The 21393-nt window shown below is 37.2% G+C and overlaps 1 protein-coding gene across 1 annotated transcript; it reads left to right on the forward strand.

Moving 5' to 3' along the window:
* Nucleotides 1-891: 891 nt before the first annotated feature.
* On the forward strand, nt 892-20158 carry LOC149239096 (GDSL esterase/lipase At1g74460-like). The gene is made up of 6 exons (XM_089369752.1): nt 892-959; nt 18407-18666; nt 18775-18905; nt 18990-19229; nt 19559-19808; nt 19917-20158. Exons 1-6 carry the CDS (start codon nt 892-894, stop codon nt 20156-20158), a joined length of 1191 nt encoding a protein of 396 aa, XP_089225878.1.
* Nucleotides 20159-21393: the final 1235 nt, after the last annotated feature.

The following is a 21393-nucleotide window of genomic DNA, read 5'->3' on the forward strand; positions in this document are numbered from 1 at the left end:
ACAACCACGATGAACCATAATTAATGATAATCCATCATAATTAACTATACTTAGATGTGGACAACCATGGTAATCCATAGTCAACTATATGTTTACCATAATAAACCATCCTCAACCATAACTTTGAACATATTTAGCTATAGTCAACCATGGCCTATTAATTCTCCTCATAGACACATGTTGTCAACTAGCAACCACATTAATAAAGTGGTTGAGATCCATCATTTTTCACCTTCCATATGCTTATCAATAGCATTACAAGGTCGAAAGTAATGCCTATCCACTTATTTCAACCACTTTATTAATGTGGTTGTGCTAGTTACACAATAGATTCCTTTCTCGCCATTGATTCCTTTATGTGTTTTATTGCATCATTTTTCATATGTTTATAGCATTAAAAAGCAGAAAATGTATTTCAACCACTTTATTAATGTGGTTGTGCTAGTTAGACAGTCGATTCCTTTCCTACAATTGATTACTTTACAACTTTTATTGCATAAGTTTGAACCAAATTTAATTGGAAAAATGAGTGGGCCATTAAGAAATATATGAATTCTAGCTTCAATATGATTTTTGACTAATTTCTGATTTACCTTTTGAATACAAATTAGTTGAACTATGATTTTTAATATATACAGGAGGGGCATGCGGATATTGGATGTCAGGATCTCTAGTATGTACAACCAAGCCTATGGTACCAATACAAGTCCTTTTAATATACTATGTTTTTCAATAATACATGGAGTCTGCTACAAAATGAAATGTAACAAGGATCCTGAGTGGTATTAGCAAGGAACTATTAAGTTCATAGCCACCAACTTTTTCCCGCCAAACTATTCTCTCCTCAACAAGAATGGTTGATGGTGCAAGCCACCCCTCCAACATTTTGATATGGATGAGCTTGCTTATCTGAAGATTGCTAAATACAAGAGTGGGATCGTTCCCATTCTCTGCAGAAGGTAAGGTAGTTATTTGACCCATCATTTGTATTTTCTAATTAATGAATTTAAAATCACTTTGATTTATGGTTTTTAGCTCCATCCACATTTATTTTGCATTGCATTATTTTCTTGTTTACATTTCCCATATTTTATATGGATGTATTATTTTATTTATTTTTGTAGTGAATGGTGATTATGGAGTAGAAAATGAATGGTAGTTTCACAATGGTTTTATTATGAGGATAGGTGTTTCTCTGTAGGGTTGCGGTGGGTAGGCACTGTTCACCCCAACCAATTGCAAGCCTTCATTTTCGTCTGCCTTGTTGCAATCAAAATATGACACGTCATGACTCTGTCACTATTTTCCAACTATGTCATGGGGACTAATGGAACAACCATCCCGAATTGATGTAACACCTTCATGGTTTTCATCATAAACACAACAACAATATTCCTTTTCCATATCCTCAACACTAAGAATCCTCTAGGATTGTCCATAAACCAAACACATTTTCTTGCCCTTCTTGCGACATGGAACATTACTACTCCGTCTCTTGCAACCCACTTGCCTGTATAAATTTCTTCAATCGAAATCCAATTGGAAACGAAATTCTATGCACTGACAAAACCCCAAAAAATAACAGATCCCGACATGGATTTTCTCATCCCATGGCCATATGCATACACAAAAATCTATACTTAAAAATCTTTCTAAATTTTGTATGGAGCCTTGAAGATACTTCTTTTGTAGGTTTAGGATTCGATTTCTGCTATGGATGAGGCTGCACCTATCAAGGTTCCTCTCCCCTATGACTACTCTTGTGAAGTGAATGCAGTTCTTTACTACCGAGTTGACTCTGCCAAGCTCTTCTTGCCATGTGACCACTACGTCCATTCTGCCAATGGTCTATCCAAGAAGCATGTCCAATCCTAGCTCTGTGATAACTACAAGGATGATTCTGTTACGGTTTACTATGTGACCATGATGTGGTTCGTTTATAAGAATGTGAGTGGGATACCCATTGAGGAGCCTCCACTAGCCACCACCAGCGCCACTCCATCAAAGTTCTCATGGGCTTCTCGTCTGCTAAAATTATGGCTCCTTAGTATCTCAAATCCCCAATGTGGGAATTCCCTCGTATGGGGAGCTTGATGATTCTTTTGATTGCATTGTATCAAGTCATATGAAATCTGATCTTATGGGTTCTTGGTTCTATACATCGTCCTCAACTCTTCAAGGAATCCTTGTCCCCACTCCAAACTTGGGGCACGCCATGTTCCTGGACCTAGGGAAGGAACTACCCATTCCCCTAAGTGTTTTCTCAAACACCCAAATGCGATTTTAGTGTACACACTTCCATTTTCCATGAAACTAAGGTTTTTTATTTTTAAAATGCAAAAAATGCAGTTTCAATGTACCCACTTCATTCTTTTCATTCAATTGAGTGCTCGAGTATGTTTTGGTTACAACAACAAAATCATCAACTATGTGGTAAGTGTTAGTGCTCAAATCTGCCTCAGGCTGAGGAGGGCAAAACTCGAGGCCACATCAAACCACGCTCAGCCTCGTAGCTAGCCCTACGAGGACAGGAGAGGGCTCTCTCCGGGTCTATCTCGGCAAAAGGTCTTCAAAAGGGTTGAGATGACTCAAAATTAATACAGATTTTAGGCTAGTAAAGAGATAGGAATTTTGATTTAGATTTTTTTGGGTTTTTGTTGGAGAAACGGGAAAAAACAATTTTGGGTCCGGGGATAAGGCCAGATCTTTGCAGAATTCGAGTTGGGGCGAGGTAGGCAGTAGTCTTGATGCCTTTGATCAGGTGTATGGATGGATCAGAACAACAAGGAGCTGAAGAGGGCAAGGGAGAACATGGATCCTCTCCAAACTGGCGAAAACATGTAAAACTAAACAAATTTAAAGGCAGAGCACTGTAAACAATGGATTCAACCTCATTTACTCATTCATTTAGTTTCAGAAGCATAAGAAGGGAATGGCATACATTAAACATGAATGAACTTACAATAAACTAAGAGATAACACCATCAAGAACTGAAAGCCACAAGAATCCCAACAGGTGCTGCAAAACCTCTGATCTTTCCTTAGCCAAAATATGAAAAATATGTACAATAGTGTGCCAAAATCTTCCCAAGAGTCCAACCCCTACTACTGACTGAAAATTTACATAATATAGACCAAGCCAACCCATTCCCTAACCTCTAGGGGTCGAGCTCCTCCTTCTAGGAGCAGTTTGAACCAATTCTAAACATGGAGCAAGAATCTAGGTGACCAAAACAACCTGCCTCTAAAAAGAAGGAAACTGATTCATTACATTAAATTTTTGCTATTTTGTGAATGAATCATCTAGAATATGGTAAATAAGTGCCAAGTTTACATCATGTACATCAAATTATATCAATCTGGGTCAAAAATCACATCAAGAGGTGAAACTGGTCATAACTAGCCGAAATTCTGAGCTGGAAAGTGAAAAATTGACCAAAATCTGTATGCGTAGCGCCCCTGAGCCATACGCGTAGCGCAACTTTCAACCTATTTTTGGGGCACTTCCCGGCATCCCAATTGAGCTCATGATAGCTCGTTGGAAAGCCCTGGATGTTGGCTATCCAACCCAAGTGTAATTTCTCAATTTGAAGCTCATTTGCCCCTCCAAAAATTCATTGTCCCAGAAGTACTTCCTGCTGGTGCAAAAGGTGGCAGCAAGGTGGTTTTCATGGTGTTTTTGGGCCTTTTGATCATCCAAAACTTGATGAAATGCTTCGGTAATACTTGATCATGCATAACTTACCATGATAAACCCAAAAATATAAAGTTTTCCTCCAGAAACTGTCCCAATCATAAGCGAGCGCGTCGATGCGCTACTCGTATAGCTGAAAAATCTGTTTTTAGGCCAAAATATTTCAAAATGACAAAAATTTCTAGCGAAGACCCTCCATCATGTATCATGCCCAGCCAATGAAGCCTCAGCCAAAATCTAGAGTGGATCAGGTGTTTCACAGCGCTTCAGTGTCCTCCTGGTGTATGCAGTTCAGTGGTGCAATCTCTGTCTTGGTTGTATGATGTGTTGTTGTCAGTCATGGTGTTGCAATGTGTATGTTCAACTTGTTGAAAATGAGAAATGAGGCCTTGGTGTCTTTATCTCTAATCGCCAAATGTGTGCCAAAGGGGAATGAGGGATTGAGAACACCTATAAGTGAGATAGGAATGGGATATGGTGATGGGGGGTAGTTTTTAAGGACAGGAGTGAAATGAAATGGCAACATATCAGTGATTCAAGTGGAATCAAGGACAAAGAAACAGCCTTTAAATGTTATGGAGATTAGGCTTTTATCAATGGAGGAATGTAGTAGTAAGTAATAGGGTTTGGGATTTCACATGGGAACCAAAAGTATAAAGGGATATGAGGATAATGAATATGGGGAAGGGACAATGATATGATCACATGGTAGTGACAACAGTGATGGAATACAAAGAAAAGGTTGACAAATGGCAAGAATTTAGCACCAACACAATCTTCAAACTTTATGGATAACCCTAGGAGCAGATTTGGTATAAGGTAGGGTTTGATGTTCACCATATCAAACACTTGTTTTCTTCACATTTGAAACACCATAACAAATCCACGAATCACTGAGCAGGCATAAATAACTTACTTGCGGAAAAATGAAGTGGTTTGATGAGAATTTGGGTGACGAACTTTTGTTTTCCAGCCTTGGGGCTATATGCGTAGCGCGCACCATATGCGTAGCGCCCGTGTTATTTTGCAAAGGCAAGGGAAGCTATATGCGTAGTGCCCCTTATATGGGTAGCGCGCTACATAGTGCATTTTGCAAGAGGATTTTGGAGGCCTTCCTGGTGTCCAAATTAGGCGTGTGATAGCTCATTGGAAAGGGCTTTAGGTCTACTTTCCAACCCAGGTGGAATATTTCAATTTGGAGTTCATTTACACTGTCAGAAATCAAATCTCCGAACACTACTTCCAGCAAGTGCATCAATTCTCCTGAGGCATCGGTATTCTTGACATTTCTCAAAAACCTTTATACCTGTGTAAAAAGTGAAGGATTTTTTTCTTCCTTGGCATGTTGTGAACAAAAACCTCTCTCCGTTTTCCAAAATTCATCTTTTATTGCTCTAAAACATCATTTGAGTGAAACCTATCCCGATGTGTGAAACAAGGGATTTTGTCGAAATGAAGCGAAATGAAGGGGATAAGGGGCTTCTAAATTCTTGGGGAAATTTTTGGGAGTAGGGAGGGATGTTAGGAAGTAGGGGAAAGTGGAATCTCAGAGATCGAGTGAGGGGAAGGGGTCCAAAAGGGCAAAACACAGGCCTAGCCTAGAAAATTGTCAAGTTGTGGCAAGAAACTAGGGTTTGTGGAAAAATGAGTAATTTGGGGAATCTCAGTGATGGGAAATGTTTAATAAGGTAAATTAATGATAGGGGGAGGCGTATGAACATCATGATACAAATTTTTTCGATGATTTGACCATCCAAGAGAAATTACCTCCAAAACCCTAGGAGAGGGAAATGGACCTTACCAAGGCACAACTGAAGCATGAATAAGCTGTAAAATGACCCAATGGAACTTGACATGATGATGACAACCCTCTGAATGATGATACACTCAGCTGAATGATGACATGGACTGCCATTTGGACAACTTTGAAAAGAGTGAAAACAAACCCTAGACCTAATGCCTAGTGACCAAATTTTGCTTGAAGACTCTTTGAAATGACAAAATTGACCTTGACACCTTAAAATCACTTTTTAAGAGCATATTTGATCACTGGAGGAAGGCTACAAAGGCTGACACTAACATTGGCTCCAATGGGGATGGTAGCTCCTTGGAGGTGCCAAGAACGACAGATCTTTGGGAGAGCAGACCAGTGCCTTCATCCATTGGGAAATGGAGTCAAAAACTCAAGCTGAAATGCATGACTGAAAATTGATTCACAAATGACTCATGACTCAACTAAAAACTGACGCGATACTTAAACACAACCGACAAACTGAAAATGATACTCAAAGGGGGGCTTATTCATCACAACCTACTCTAACAGTTTCATTCATCACCTGATCAAGTGAAATGAAACAACCAGTGCAACCAAGTAAGTATTCCATCTGATGTTTGAATTTTCCGCAAGTGCTCACTTATGAACAACAAGAGAGAACTACTGAAAGGCAACTCCCATGATAACTTAGAAACAGATCCGTTGAATGATATGAATTCTCTATCCGCCTCCAAAAACACTGCATAAGGATCTTGAAATTCAAGCACACTAGAACTTAGCTCATCCAATGGATTACTTCTCTTTTCCTCATACCATGAATGCAAACTTTGATCTGACCCTTGTGACGAGACCTCTGCTGAAAATGACAAAGAAACCGGCTGCCGGATCAAGTTTGTACCAATACACGTTTCAAGCTCACATATAGTCAATGGAGAAAGACTTTGACTGTAAACCTCATCCAAAACATCAGCTATTGGATCATGAAAAACTTGAAAAGACTGCTGCAAACCATTTTCTATTGGTTCCAATGTGATTACATGATTGCCTACTTGTTGCTCATTCTTCACTGAAGATGTACTATGCAAATTTCCCTTCAAAAGCTGAAATGATTCAAAACAGAAAGGTAGGGAACCTTCTTGTATCATTTGATCATATCTGTCAGCTTCCATGCCTTCATCTACAACTTGACAATCAATGGCATTCGGGGGCTGCAAAGATGAATATGAGAAGTCTTGAACAAGGTTTTTATTGCCTTCAAGATGGTCCAGATCAAGACTTGTTGACAGCTGATTTCGGATTGCATGGAAATTGGCTCTAATAAACTGACATGAATCAAAGCAAAAAGGTAAAGATCCTTCACTTACTTCAAAATTTGTTGCACTTTCCTCGTCAATGTCATAGCTAATATGCATCGGTTGATCATTGTATTCGAGCCGCTGTAAGTGAACTTCTTCCGCCCACAAACTAGCTGCTGATTTGTCTGTAAGATTAGCTTCTGTTTGGAGAACATAATCATCATCATACTGATCAAACTGAGGCAAATCATCAGTGTAAAACATATGATCAAGCATGCAGGTCATATCAACAGTTCTTTTTTTGCCAAGGTGATCTACAAAAAAATCATTATCAAATCTATGACAACTAGGATAAGAAACAAAATGTTTTGGAGCGGCCATTTGTTCTTCTTCAATCAACAAGCCATGGGCTTGAACATCATAATCATTCCTTGGGGTGATCCTTTGCATCATCTCTTCTACTGCACTTACCAAAATGTCAAGCTTCACCTCTAGAGATGTTGATTCGGCCGGATCTATGTTTTTCATCTCTTCTTCTTTAACCTTGCCCGTCGGATCAGCAGATGCGCCTCTACATTTATTGCACTGTTTTGCATCTCGTGAAGTGTTGCAATATCCCTTTCTCTCAGCTGAAACTCCATCTCCGAATCAAAGGCACCTGGATAGTGCAAGAGAGCAGATCTAGGAGTAGGCCTTATCTCAACTGGCATTGAATAATAAACTTGATTAAATCTGGCCAAAAACTGTTGTATTGTCTCCCCTGGTAGTCTTTTCAGCTGATTATACTCTTCTACAATCAAGAAAAGGTTCTGCCCGATCATCCTCCTGTCAAGAAAAACTTTGACGAACTGCCGGAAATCTGAGATGCTCGTATCAGGCAGGGCTCTGAACCAACTCTTCACTTTAGCTTGCAAAGAAAGAGCAAAAAGCCTTATACTAACATCTTCGCTATCAACTTCAAAAAGGTCTAGAAAAGACTCAAAATTCTGCATATGTTGCTCAGCGTTGACATTCTTACTTTCACCATCAAACCGCGGCAAGTATAGATCATAGTTTTTGGGGAAAGCATGGAGAACAGAAGGTAAAACAAGAGGTTTATACCGATCTGGAATTTTACAAGGTGTAGGGGTATGTGCAGCAGGTATAGAATCAGTGTTGGTCTCTTGAGGTTCGTCAGTTTTAAGACGGTCATCACAAGATTTAGAAGAAAGGTCTTGATCAAGCTCAAAGGTATGCAAATCTTCGGTATTTACCATCTTCAAAGGGAAGGGATGAAATGCAGGCCTGGGATCTTTTCTCAAGCATAGTATATTTTGCAAAGCCTTCTTTACATTCTCAGGAAAAGAGAAGAAATAATTTAGAACAAAAAACAAAATGTCTTGGATGCAATTCCCACTTGAATACCTGATCTGTCCATATTGTCCCTTCATGTTTCTATTGGTCAGGATCATCCTCCAGTGGAGTCTTTAGATCTGATCTCAAAATTAATTTAGAGTCGCCAGGTGAATGATTTCAGCCTTGCCATTGTCTGATCGTTCTCCACCATCAACAATCAGATCTGAACTTGATACATGTACTAGGGTAATTAACAAGTTAGATGTCACGTTTACAAGCTAGACTGGAGATTGACTGAAGCAGCGTTTATCTACTTGCGCTAATGCAAATCAAAAGCGTTTCGAAGGCTACCTGGCATAACTTCAGGCTCTGTCTGTAACTTATAAAACAAATGACATCAACAAGAAAACCATTTTCTTCCCCAGTATGGTCGCCACTATGTTTTCTCAAACACCCAAATGCGATTTTAGTGTACACACTTCCATTTTCCATGAAACTAAGGTTTTTTATTTTTAAAATGCAAAAAATGCAGTTTCAATGTACCCACTTCATTCTTTTCATTCAATTGAGTGCTCGAGTATGTTTTGGTTACAACAACAAAATCATCAACTATGTGGTAAGCATAAGTAAGTAATATTTGAACAACTGCTTGAGCTGACGAAAAAGGAAGGAAGCACATAAAAACCTGCAGATGATGAAGAAGAAGCAAAGCCTATTACCAGAAAAGGCACTCCTAATAAAAATCAACCAATTCATCCATCCCTAAATGTAAATGATGCAGGAAACCCAAATCCATCTCAAGGAAAACAACACTATACATAATAAATTCGACATATTCCTTCCTCATTATTGTTGATGCTTCCACATAACATACCAATTTGTGGTATTGAGCAAGATAGTATCTGGAATCATAGCTTTGGAAGCAAAGCATCCCAGGTATGCTTCAAAGCTTGGCTTAGTCTTGTATAATTAGAAAATATTTCTATAGCTCATTTTTATTTTTGACTTTGGTGCAGGTGAATCTTAGGGAGTTAGCTCGAGCACAACTCCATACTTCATAGGCTCGCACATTCTTATCATGGTTTGATAGATTTTTGTTGGCCCTTGTGTGGTCCATATCAATATGCACGATAGTTCAGTTTCTGACCAATGTATTATGTTACTATTAACGAGCTTGAATCTTTTAGTGTTGGGGTGTTCAAGCAAATCTCTGGAAAATTTATGAGTTGATTTTAAATAAGCCCTAGGTTTTCTGGTAATAGTGTAGTTAAACATATCCACCCTTTGAGAGATCCATATCCAAATTGAAGATGGTGTAATTGTTGACTAACGTATTGGGTTCCTATCAATGAGTTTGGATAATTAACCATTGGGGAGTTCAAACTATTAGAATATATTGTCATCGATGGCAAAGGCAAGGAGGATTATGGGAGATTATTGCAAATGTTGTTAAAGGAGGTGTTCATTGATGTCAAGTATCGATACGTTGTCACTATCAAAGGTGTTGTTGGAATAAGGAGGATGTTGGACAAATAATGAAAAAGGTGTTGTCATTAGGTCATTAATTTCTCAAGTGTCAATGGTGTAGTATCTAGATCAAAGGTGATGGCAAAAGCAAAAAGATATTCCAAGAAGTATGAAGAACAACTCAAGCATGGAAAAGTTAAGGATGATTAAGGTGTAGACACTTTGAAGCCATTTATGGTAGATAAGATAACCTCAAATGTAGTCATAACCCACTTAGATGGAAAGAGCTCGGAAAGATCTTTCCAGTGGTATATAGAAGTTCCAGGATGGCATCTTGGATCACAAATTATTCCCAATCAAAGTCAGGTACCCCAAAAGTCAAACTTGCAGAGTTAGGGTTTTAATAGACCGAGTTAATATTTATACTCAAGGGTTTTATAATGAAAGATATTCTCAATTTTTAGAAATGAAAACTTAACTAATTTTTTCCTAAATAAAAAAATGAAATACTTCTTAATTAAATATTAAAGACTATTCTTGCTCCATATTCATGCTCCAAAATTTTTCTCAAAATATATTGTACAAATCTCTCACCTTGCCAAGAAATCTCATCTCATTAATTTATCCACCCTACCATATCTCAAGGATACTTATATTCTCCTATAACCCTTAAGATATAAATATTATATGAAAAAGTGGACAAACAATTTTTTTTTTTCCTATGGAATTTGATACTTCCTACAACCAAAACATTATGTACTTCTCAAAGAGAGAAAATGAAAGATCCACAATTTGGACTTCTCTTCACACATTCTCTATATAAATAATACATTATTTTAACTGTCTAGCCATAATATAATGTGTTCCTCATGACCACTCGTTATCTAGTAATCATCCACAATGGCGCATGTTACTAGATATAATTCATATGTTTTAATATTCACCCACCCACCTTATACTTGCTCTTTCCTTAATGTTTTACTCACCCACTTTCCAACTACTTTCCCCTCTAATATTTAAAATCACATATAGGGATGCACATTATATTATGTAATTTTAATTAAATATAATCTCTTTAAGTAGAAAATGAATGTTTCCCTTAATTTAAATGTTTTTAATATATTATTACCTTAATTTTCTCTACTAGCTACTTCTGTAATTATAAAACTAAATTTAATTTTACTCATAACTGTTTATCTATTTAAATGAATGTATTTTAGTTTATATGAATAATATTATCACTTAACTAAATTTGCCCACAAGCATGCACACACACATTATATGAACATGATGTATACCTTTATGTTAGATTGGGGAATTGAACCAATAACAAGGGTGACTACATGGTCGCTATAACACTTGTACACACATATATCTACATGGAAAAAGAACCAAAATTTTGTGAGTTAGGCCATGTTCACTCCGTCCTATTTTATGATTTGAGAGAGACTTTAGTCCCCTAAAAAATAATGACATTATTCCCTTCTTGTGTAATCCTTAGTTCATAGCATAGCCTCACAATGTCATGTGACCTTGCAGGTTAGGATATGCTTGCTACTTCCCATATCCACATAAATGGAGATTCTAATGAGTAGGAATTATCTCCACTTCACCTGATTGCATACATGTAATGCCTTCTTCCTATAGTATTTAACCATATATAGCTAAGCTTACAATATTATCTCTTATTCCTAAATACACATAAAAACATAAAGCATTATCTAAATAATCAAAGCAACCCATATTCATATCTTCCATCATAGCATTTAAATTAAGATATCCATTTCCCTAATCTCAACTTGATTTTAAATATTTTAGCTTATTCTTAAATTCTATATCCTTATAACCACTCTTTAGAGAATACATAAATATCAATATAATTTTAAATATCACTCATTAAATCATGAATACCATCTCAAACATTTAATATAATGCAATCACTCATGTTATAAACTATATATATATATATATATATATGATATAACCATCATTGCAAAATCGTAAATCTATATAAAAACGATAATTATTCCATTATATCCATCATCATAGCAAAATCATAAATCTATATAAAAAATAATAATTATTCCATGTAAATCTCAGCCGACAAATTAGATAAATTGAACATAACGAAGAGATAAAAAAAACGTAATAACTAATGAAATAAAGTACATAAACATTAATTAAACACATTTATATATTACAAAGTCAATAATATCATGTAATTTGATATATATATATATTTTCTGTCATCTGAATGTTTCCAAATTTAGAACATAACTACCAAAAAGATTTTGTTTCACCGAGCAATTTTGTTATGTTTTTTGAATTTTTTAATAGATAATACATTTCACCGTAAAATATCAGGGCAAAGGTGATTGCACCATCAAGCTGGAAGAAGCATGGCCTTGTTGCTTTGGCGGTGATTGTTAGGGAAAGAGTTGCGAGCGATGGTATCTATGAACATACATTTCCAAAAACCGTAATCCACGAAACCCATTCAGCTAATCTAACCACTAATAGACTGAGTTTCAGAGTTGTTAGCTGGAGGTTTCGCTCTTCAACGGTCTGTTGTATCCACCAATTCTACCGTTATAATCTTTGGTTTTTAGATTTCCTCGTTCAATTTTCTTCCATTACTTGTCATATTTGTCCTTGACTCTATGTATCGGACAACAATGTAAAATATAGCTACTAACAGCCCAAAGATCATCAATACCAAATATTTCACATTCAGAACTTAATATGTTGTTTAAGATGACATACCTTGACTAACAGCGGAAGATGTAATGGCTGCCATCTTCTGTCTTCTGTCTTCTGTCTTCTTCTCAGAATTCGGTTTCTCTCCTCTTGCCCTCACTTCCTTTATGTGTTTCTTGATGGAGAAGAATACAACTCTTGTGTGGGAGAGAGAGGACCCAATCCTTTATATATTATTTAACTCTAATCTGGTACGTCCATCATATACCAATTCAACGCTTAAGATCTAATGCTTTAGATTAGAAACTGCTTTAAGATAAGATCTAAATGCTTTAAGATTAGATCGGGTCACATTAAGATTAGAAACTGCTTTAACGTTAAAAGCATTTGCTGTTTCCAATAGCAGATTTCTAACATTCTCCCACTTGACCCGACTATTCATAATATTAAGTGTTGAACATCATACTATGATAAATTGCTGAGAGTTATGGCGGTTGTGCACTATTAATTCAATGCATTCCCTTCCATATACTACAATACCAGCAATCCATCAATTCATACTCATAATTTATATAAAACAACATAATGGTCCACATAATGTCTTATATAATAATGATTAAACATAATATCTTTATAAGACTCTTTTTTGTTTTTACATAAAATACGTACTACTACATTAAAACAAGAGACACATAATTGTATATCAGAAACACATAAAAGAGCTCAGAATGTCACACATCAATTATTATTAATACAACCAAGACCCATTCTTTGAACATGTTCCTTAAATTGTTTTGGTTGTAACCCTTTCGTCAAAGGGTCTGCAATCATAAGTTCTGTCCTGATGTGCATGATTGACACTCTTTGTTTCTGAACCTCATCTTTCACAACAAGATACTTCAGTTCTATATGTTTGGCACCTTTAGAGTACTTGTCGTTCTTTGAGAAAAATACTGCTGCAGAGTTCTCACAATAAATTTTCAGCGGCTTGCTAATGGTGTCGACAACCGCAAGTCCTGAAATAAAGTTCCGCAACCATAATGCATGAATTGTGGCTTCAAAACATGCCACAAATTCTGCCTCCATAGTGGATGAAGCAACGATAGTTTGTTTCGCACTTTTCCATGATATGGCGCCTTGAGCAAACATAAACAGGTAACCAAAAGTCGATTTTCTAGTATCGATGCATCCAGCAAAATCTGAATCGCTATATCCAATCACCTCTGATTCATTGGATCTTCTATACATGAGCATGTAATCTTTCGTGCCTTGTAAGTACATCAAAACTTTCTTTGCAGCTTGCCAATGTTCCCTTCCTGGATTACTTTGATACCTCCCTAACATACCGACCGCAAAGCTGATATCCGGTCTAGTACAGGTTTGAGCATACATTAGGCTACCAACAACAGATGCATATGGAATTGATTCCATTTCCTTTCGTTCAACATCATTCTTAGGACATTGCATGAGATTGAATTTATCACCTTTCTGTACAGGAACTGTTCCAGGTGAACACTTACTCATTCCAAATCTCTCTAGAATCCTTTCGACATATCCTTTCTAAGACAATCCCAATATTCCTTGTGATCGATCACGGAATATTTCTATTCCAATCACATAGGATGCCTCTCCCATATCTTTCATTTCAAAGTTCGTTGAGAGAAATTCCTTAGTCTCATGCAATATACTTAAATTATTTGCAGCAAGCAAGATGTCATCAGCATAAAGGACCAGAAAAATAAACTTGCTCCCACTGATCTTTTGGTATATACAGTGATCAACCGTATTTTCCTTAAAACCAAAAGATGTAATAATGGTATTGAACTTAATATACCATTGCCGGGATGCTTGTTTAAGCCCATATATTGACTTCTTAAGTTTACACACCAATTGTTCTTTACCTTCTACAGAAAAACCCTCAGGTTGATCCATATAAACATCCTCATCAAGATCTCCATTCAGAAAGGTTGTTTTCACATCCATTTGATGTAACTCCAAATCATAATGAGCTACTAATGCCATTATTATTCTTAGTGAGTCCTTTTTCGAAACAGGAGAAAATGTCTCCTTGTAATCAACACCATCTTTCTGAGTGTAACCCTTAGCAACAAGTCTAGCTTTATACCGTTCGATATTACCACTAGAGTCGTGTTTGGTTTTAAAAACCCATTTGCATCCGACTCTTTTACAGCCATGTGGTAACTCAACGAGATCCCAAACTTCATTATGTTGCATGGATTTCATTTCTTCTTTCATGGCATTAATCCATTCCTTTGACTCTTTACTTTCTACAGCATGTGAAAACGAAACTGGATCCTTATTGATTCCAATATCATAATCTGATTCTTGCATATAAACCACATAATCATCAAAAATAGTTGACCTACGATTTCTTTGAGGTCTTCTTAATGCTACTTGTTGTGGTTCATGCATATCAGTATTATGTAAGTCATTTCCTTCAGGAAGTACTTCTTCATTTATATGTTGTTCATTATCATCATGCTGTTCTACAACAGCTGGAACAACATTTGGAGTAATAGTAGATGGAGGAACTATTCTAGGCAATGTAACATTTACCCTTGTTTCCTTTATTTCTACTATTTCTCTTCTAGTACTCCCACTGACTTCACCATTCTCAATGAATCTTGCATTACCAGTTTCTACAATTCTTGGACTATGATTAGGACAGTAAAACACATACCCTTTAGATTTCTCAGGGTAACCTAAAAAATACCCACTGATCGTTCGAGAATCTAATTTCTTTTCATGTGGATTATAAATTCTCGCTTCCGCTGGACAACCCCAAACATGCAGGTGTCTTAAGCTAGGTTTCCTGTTAGTCCATAACTCAAAAGGAGTCTTTTGAACAACTTTACTAGGAACACTATTCAACAAATAATTAGCGGTTTTGAGAGCATACGACCACAAATTCTTAGGTAGTGTAGAATCTGACATCATACTCCTAATCATATCCATTAACGTCCTATTGCGCCTTTCTGCTACACCATTTTGCTGTGGTGTACCTGGCATTGTGTATTGCGCACATATGCCATGACTTTCGAGGAATTTTGCAAATGGACCTGGACACTGGCCTGACTCATTATATTTACCATAATATTCACCACCTCTATCAGACCTTATGATTTTCACCTTTTTATCTAATTGCCTCTCAACTTCCTTTACAAACGTCTCAAGGACATTCACAGATTGAGATTTTTCATGAAGCAAATAGACATAACCATAACGGGAAAAATCGTCAATGAAAGTGATGAAATACTTTTCTCCATTAAAGGCTGGAGTGTCCATAGGTCCGCAAATATCAGTGTGTATTATTTCAAGAAGCTGGCTGCTTCTAGTGGCTCCTTTCTTATTATGTTTGGTTTGTTTACCTTTAATACAATCCATACATAATTCTAGATCACTAAAGTCCAAATTTGACAAAATTTCATTACTTACTAATCTCATCATTCTTTCTTTGGATATATGACCTAGTCGTTTATGCCACAAGAAAGCAGAATTTTCATTCAACCTGCTACGTTTACATCCAACATTATTTACTACATTCAACAAGGAATTCGCATAAGTGTCATTCAGTTTCAATTTATATAAACCATCAATTAGAATACCAGAACCAACATTATCAGTATTCTTATATAAATCAAAACAACCAGATCCAATCATACATCTAAAACCAGAAATATCCAATTTACTTGCGGAAATAAGGTTTCTAGATAATGAAGGTACATAAAGGGTACTGTATAAGTCTAATACATATCCACTTTCTAGAATTAGACGATAAGTCCCAATGCCTTCAATTGAAGATTTCATTCCGTTTCCCATAAAGAGAAAACGATCTTCATTTGGATTTATGGTTCGGATCGTAAGAAATCCCTGCATATTGTTGGAAACATGAGTTGTAGCACCAGTATCAAGCCACCATGTATTAATAGGAACTTCAACTAAATTTGATTCAAAACATACGAAAGATAGATAACCTGCAAATCAAAAATGAAATAACTATAAGCTCATAACTAACACGATTCAGATGTAGACATAATAGTATAATATAGCACTCCTTTGGGTAGATACTATCTTATACTTAACATAATTAAATACCAAAACATAAGTAGGTAATAAATATATTCAATTAAATAGAACTGACATCTTTGGATGATCAATATTTATTTAATCAAAATATCTATCAAACCTCATCATGTCAACTAGTTATAGAACAAGACTTTCCTTTGGGTAAGTTCTCAGGTTCTATCATTAGTGACGCCAGTTTTTAATTGGTATTATTATAACTGGCAATTTCTATCAATAATCATTATGTCACTTATGCACTAAATGATTATTCTGATTTTGACCACTTTGGTGATTAACAAAATCATAAATCTCATGTGCATAAATAATTTATAACACATACCTTATGCAAAACAACATTCTGATTTTGACCACTTTGGTGATTAACAAAATCATAAATCTCATGTGCATAAATAATTTATAACACATACCTTATGCAAAACAATCAATTATAGAGAAATTACTTTTATGCCCAAATTTCAAACGTCAACTGTAACTTTTCTACTCAACTTTTGCAAGCGAGAAAATTTTAGTAATGAACAGGCCATGCCTCCCACTCATACGACGTACACAGTTGCCCTGTGATCCCCTTTATCAAAATGTTTCTGACCAATCCCATATCTCAGGTCTAATCCCATATTGGAAAGCTTCTAAAAAGCGTGCAAGCGAGTGTCAATTTTGAAGCTTTACCGTATAGGCATCGTATACGATTCGGACGTTTCGTATTTGGGATTTTCGCCCTTTGTCCACGCAAAGATTCAGCGTTTCAATTTCAATTGGGCGTTACTTTTTAAAATTGGAATCGACACGGTTTGTTTCAAAGCCATCACAATAATATTAATCATAAACCAAGAATAGCATCCATGACATGCGTGAAGAGTAACAAGTAAAGAAACCCAAAATTATTTTATTTAAGAGGGAAGATCCTAGAAGCTTATGACATAACTTTCGAAACAAGCATATACTGATCAGTCATTGTGGCTTTCGAGCATTCACCAAACAATAATGAAGGAAATGGAGTATGGGGTTTTATGTGCATGCAACTTTAATGGAACCGGACAGGCTATACAGCGAAGTGAACCACAGAAACGGCTAGCCATCGGGATTCATAATTTTGTGGGATTTGGAGTCGTATTTTAATACGCGCCCCTATTGTTCTTATAATAATTATAGCGATGACCTTGATTTGTATAAGTGCCAGTCGTAAGTCTCTTGGTCAAAAGAAAAATTCAACACGTTACAGCCACTAAATAGCGGCCTAATATCTTCGAGAAGTGAAATGGGTTCATTCGAAAACCTAGAGGTAAGCTCTTAACCCCTTTTGTGAAGCATGCACAGGACTTGGTTAACAACGAAAGGATGCAAACAGGGGTCAATAAGCGCATAGTCAAAGGACTCAGGAATGCGTGATCATTTCATGAAACCCCCACAGTTTCCCGAAGGCTCAATCACATGAGTAAAGCACAGAACAGATCAATTGCAATCATAGGAAATATTCAGTTATTGATTGTGGCTCTGATACCAAATGTAAAATATAGCTACTAACAGCCCAAAGATCATCAATACCAAATATTTCACATTCAGAACTTAATATGTTGTTTAAGATGACATACCTTGACTAACAGCGGAAGATGTAATGGCTGCCATCTTCTGTCTTCTGTCTTCTGTCTTCTTCTCAGAATTCGGTTTCTCTCCTCTTGCCCTCACTTCCTTTATGTGTTTCTTGATGGAGAAGAATACAACTCTTGTGTGGGAGAGAGAGGACCCAATCCTTTATATATTATTTAACTCTAATCTGGTACGTCCATCATATACCAATTCAACGCTTAAGATCTAATGCTTTAGATTAGAAACTGCTTTAAGATAAGATCTAAATGCTTTAAGATTAGATCGGGTCACATTAAGATTAGAAACTGCTTTAACGTTAAAAGCATTTGCTGTTTCCAATATCAGATTTCTAACAAACAATACCAAAATTATTGTTTTTTACTATAAATACCGGGGACTGGGAGATTTACTTCAAACAGATCAACAACTGCAGTAGAGCACTTTGTGTATAAGAGAACAATGGATCGAGGAACTAAGTGCATGTTTCATGGCAATTATGATGGTGAAGAGGTTATACGTTGGCGCAAGCGCAGCAGAAACAGAGATAAAGCCTGTATCCTTTATTTTTGGAGACTCTTTGTCAGATGTTGGAAACAACAATCACCTGCAAAGGAGTCTAGCGAAGTCCAATTATCCATGGTATGGAATTGACTTTGGTAACGGATTGCCCACAGGAAGATACACCAATGGCCGAACCATTTCTCATATAGTTGGTATTTCTTACTTCCCCTTTCACAATTCAATTGTTTCTTTTTCAAATAATTATTTGTATATTGGGCATTTTCTAGGTATTGATGGATTGGGTGTTGCTAATTTTGCAGCTGAGAAAACAGGTTTGCCAATCCCAGCGCCGATCCTGTCTCCATCCACAGATGAGAACGTCGTGTTGAAACGAGGTGCCAACTATGCTTCGGGTGGAGGCGGCATTCTTAACGAAACAGGATCTCTTTTTGTAATAACTATTCCATACCCACTTCTCTGGTTTTCTTTTTTGTTAATTTTCCTTTTTTCCCATGCTAACTGTATACCCATGTAGATTCAACGACTGTGGCTGTGGAAGCAAATAGAGATGTTTCAAGGCACCAAGATGATCATTGCCAATAAAATCGGGCAAGAAAAAGCGGAGAAATTCTTTAATGAATCCATGTATTTAATGTCCATTGGAAGCAACGACTACATCAACAATTATTTGCTCCCCGTCCAGGCTGATTCCTGGCAATTTGCTCCCGATGATTTCATAAATTATCTTATTTCCACATTACGCCAACAACTCACGGTGAGTTTTTCTCAACTATAAATTTCACTATCATAATCTAGTTTTCTAGTTTTTTCCTCAGCTTCATTGGTGGATTGAGGAGTATCTAATTTGTCAAATTCAACTGAGGGACATTTAATTTGTCAAAATCAATCAGGATAGCACTTAGCTTAGCTTAGGGCACACCAGCTCTAATCTAACTAGAATTTTTAACTAGTCTCTTCCCTTAAACACACCCGGAAATTTGATTAAATCACCTGATTATAAAAACGCCCATCGTCAACCCGTAATGCTAATAAAACTTCAAAGGTATGGTTAATAATTAATCTTTTATATATAAAATGGCGCAGACACTACATCAATTAGGCGTACGCAAGTTGCTCTTCACAGGATTGGGACCTCTGGGTTGCATTCCACTGCAGCGGGTACTGACAACAGATGGTAGTTGCCAACAGAATCTCAACGAGTATGCCGTCAATTTTAATGCTGCCACTGGAAACCTCATCGCAGATCTAAATTCAAAACTGCCAGGAGCTCGCTTTGTCTTTGCCGATAGTTACACTTTCTTCACCAAACTTATAGAAAATCCCCAAGCTTATGGTGAGGATTCAATACATTCAAAACTTTATCATCAAATTACAGTATTTCTCATAGGTTTATTTTGGATTGGTGATTTTGGTTTTTATTAACGACAATTTACGTTTGCAGGGTTCGAAAATGGTGATACACCTTGCTGCAGTTTTGGAAGATACCGGCCCACATTAAGTTGCGTGGCCGCTGCAAAGCTGTGTCCAGACAGAACCAAATATTTGTTTTGGGATGAATACCATCCTAGTGATGCTGCCAATTTAGTTATTGCACAGAGTCTGATTTCTGCTATTAAAATGAATCATGGGAATTCTGCTCCATCGCCATTTCCATCGCCATCTCCTTCTCCATCAGCATTTTGAAAATAAATTTGTCTACATCTTCATTTTTTTAGAGTACATGAATTTGTGTTTGTCTGCTACATATAGATGCATGTTACAAAAAGTGGCACCAGCTACGTCCATGCCAGAGGAAAGGGTAACTCTGTTCTATCTTTGCAATTGTGCAGCAATGGTGAATGACATTCGGTCGTTTTGCTTCTAATTATAAATTTAATATATTATTATTTTGTGATATTTCCATGGAAGTAAGTGTTGGGTATACGACCAAAAAGTCCCACATTGACTAGAGGTGGGGAGGATCATGGATATACAAGGATGGACAAATATCTTCATTGGTATGAGGCCTTTTGGGGTAAGTCCAAAAGCAAATCCATGAGGGCTTAGGCCCAAAGTGGACAATATCATACCATTGTGGAGATATGTGGTGTCCAGAGTCCTTACAAGTGGTATCAGAGCCATGCCCCGAAGTTAGCCAATGGGATCTGTGGATGAGCTGGTATCAGAGCCATGCCCCGAAGTTAGCCAATGGGATCTGTGGATGAGCTCGGTTAGACAGGCGGTGTGCTCCGGATTCTTCATGGACGTGTCCTTGTCCCAACACGGTGAAGAGGAGTTGACCTGGGATAGAGCAAGCTCTCGAGGCAGGTGGTGCTCCATGTAAGGCGTGTGCTTCCAACGCATTGGAGCGGAGAACCCTGGTTGGTAGAGAGTGGACGGATGGTCCTTTGTTCGAGGGGAGGATTGTTGGGTATACGACCAAAAAGTCCCACATTGACTAGAGGTGGGGAGGATCATGGATATATAAGGATGGACAAATATCTCCATTGGTATGAGGCCTTTTGGGGTAAGTCCAAAAGCAAATCCATGAGGGCTTAGGCCCAAAGTGGACAACATCATACCATTGTGGAGATATGTGGTGTCCAGAGTCCTTACAGTAAGGGTGGTTATATCACAAAATACAAAATATTAAAGGTTTTTACATCTCTGTGTAATATAGGCGGATCAAGGGCGTGAAGGAAAGCCAAGGCGGATCAAGGGCGTGAAGGAAAGCCAAGGTCTCGGCAGTTTGAGTAGCAATCTTGAAGCGGGTATTCCATGGCAATCCCTTGGGATTTTTGCCATCGCCATGAAGATGATCGGCCAGGGTGCCATTAGGGATAAATTCGTATACGAGCAGCAGCTCTGGACTGTCTAGAGTGCAGCCATAAATACGAACGACCTGTGATGGTTCAAGGTCGAAAATATCTTCACCCCAT

This window comes from Pinus tabuliformis, chromosome 8 (genome assembly GCF_031772625.1).
Source record: "Pinus tabuliformis cultivar Carrire ecotype Pingquan chromosome 8, CPIR1, whole genome shotgun sequence".
Taxonomy (NCBI): Eukaryota; Viridiplantae; Streptophyta; class Pinopsida; order Pinales; family Pinaceae; genus Pinus; species Pinus tabuliformis.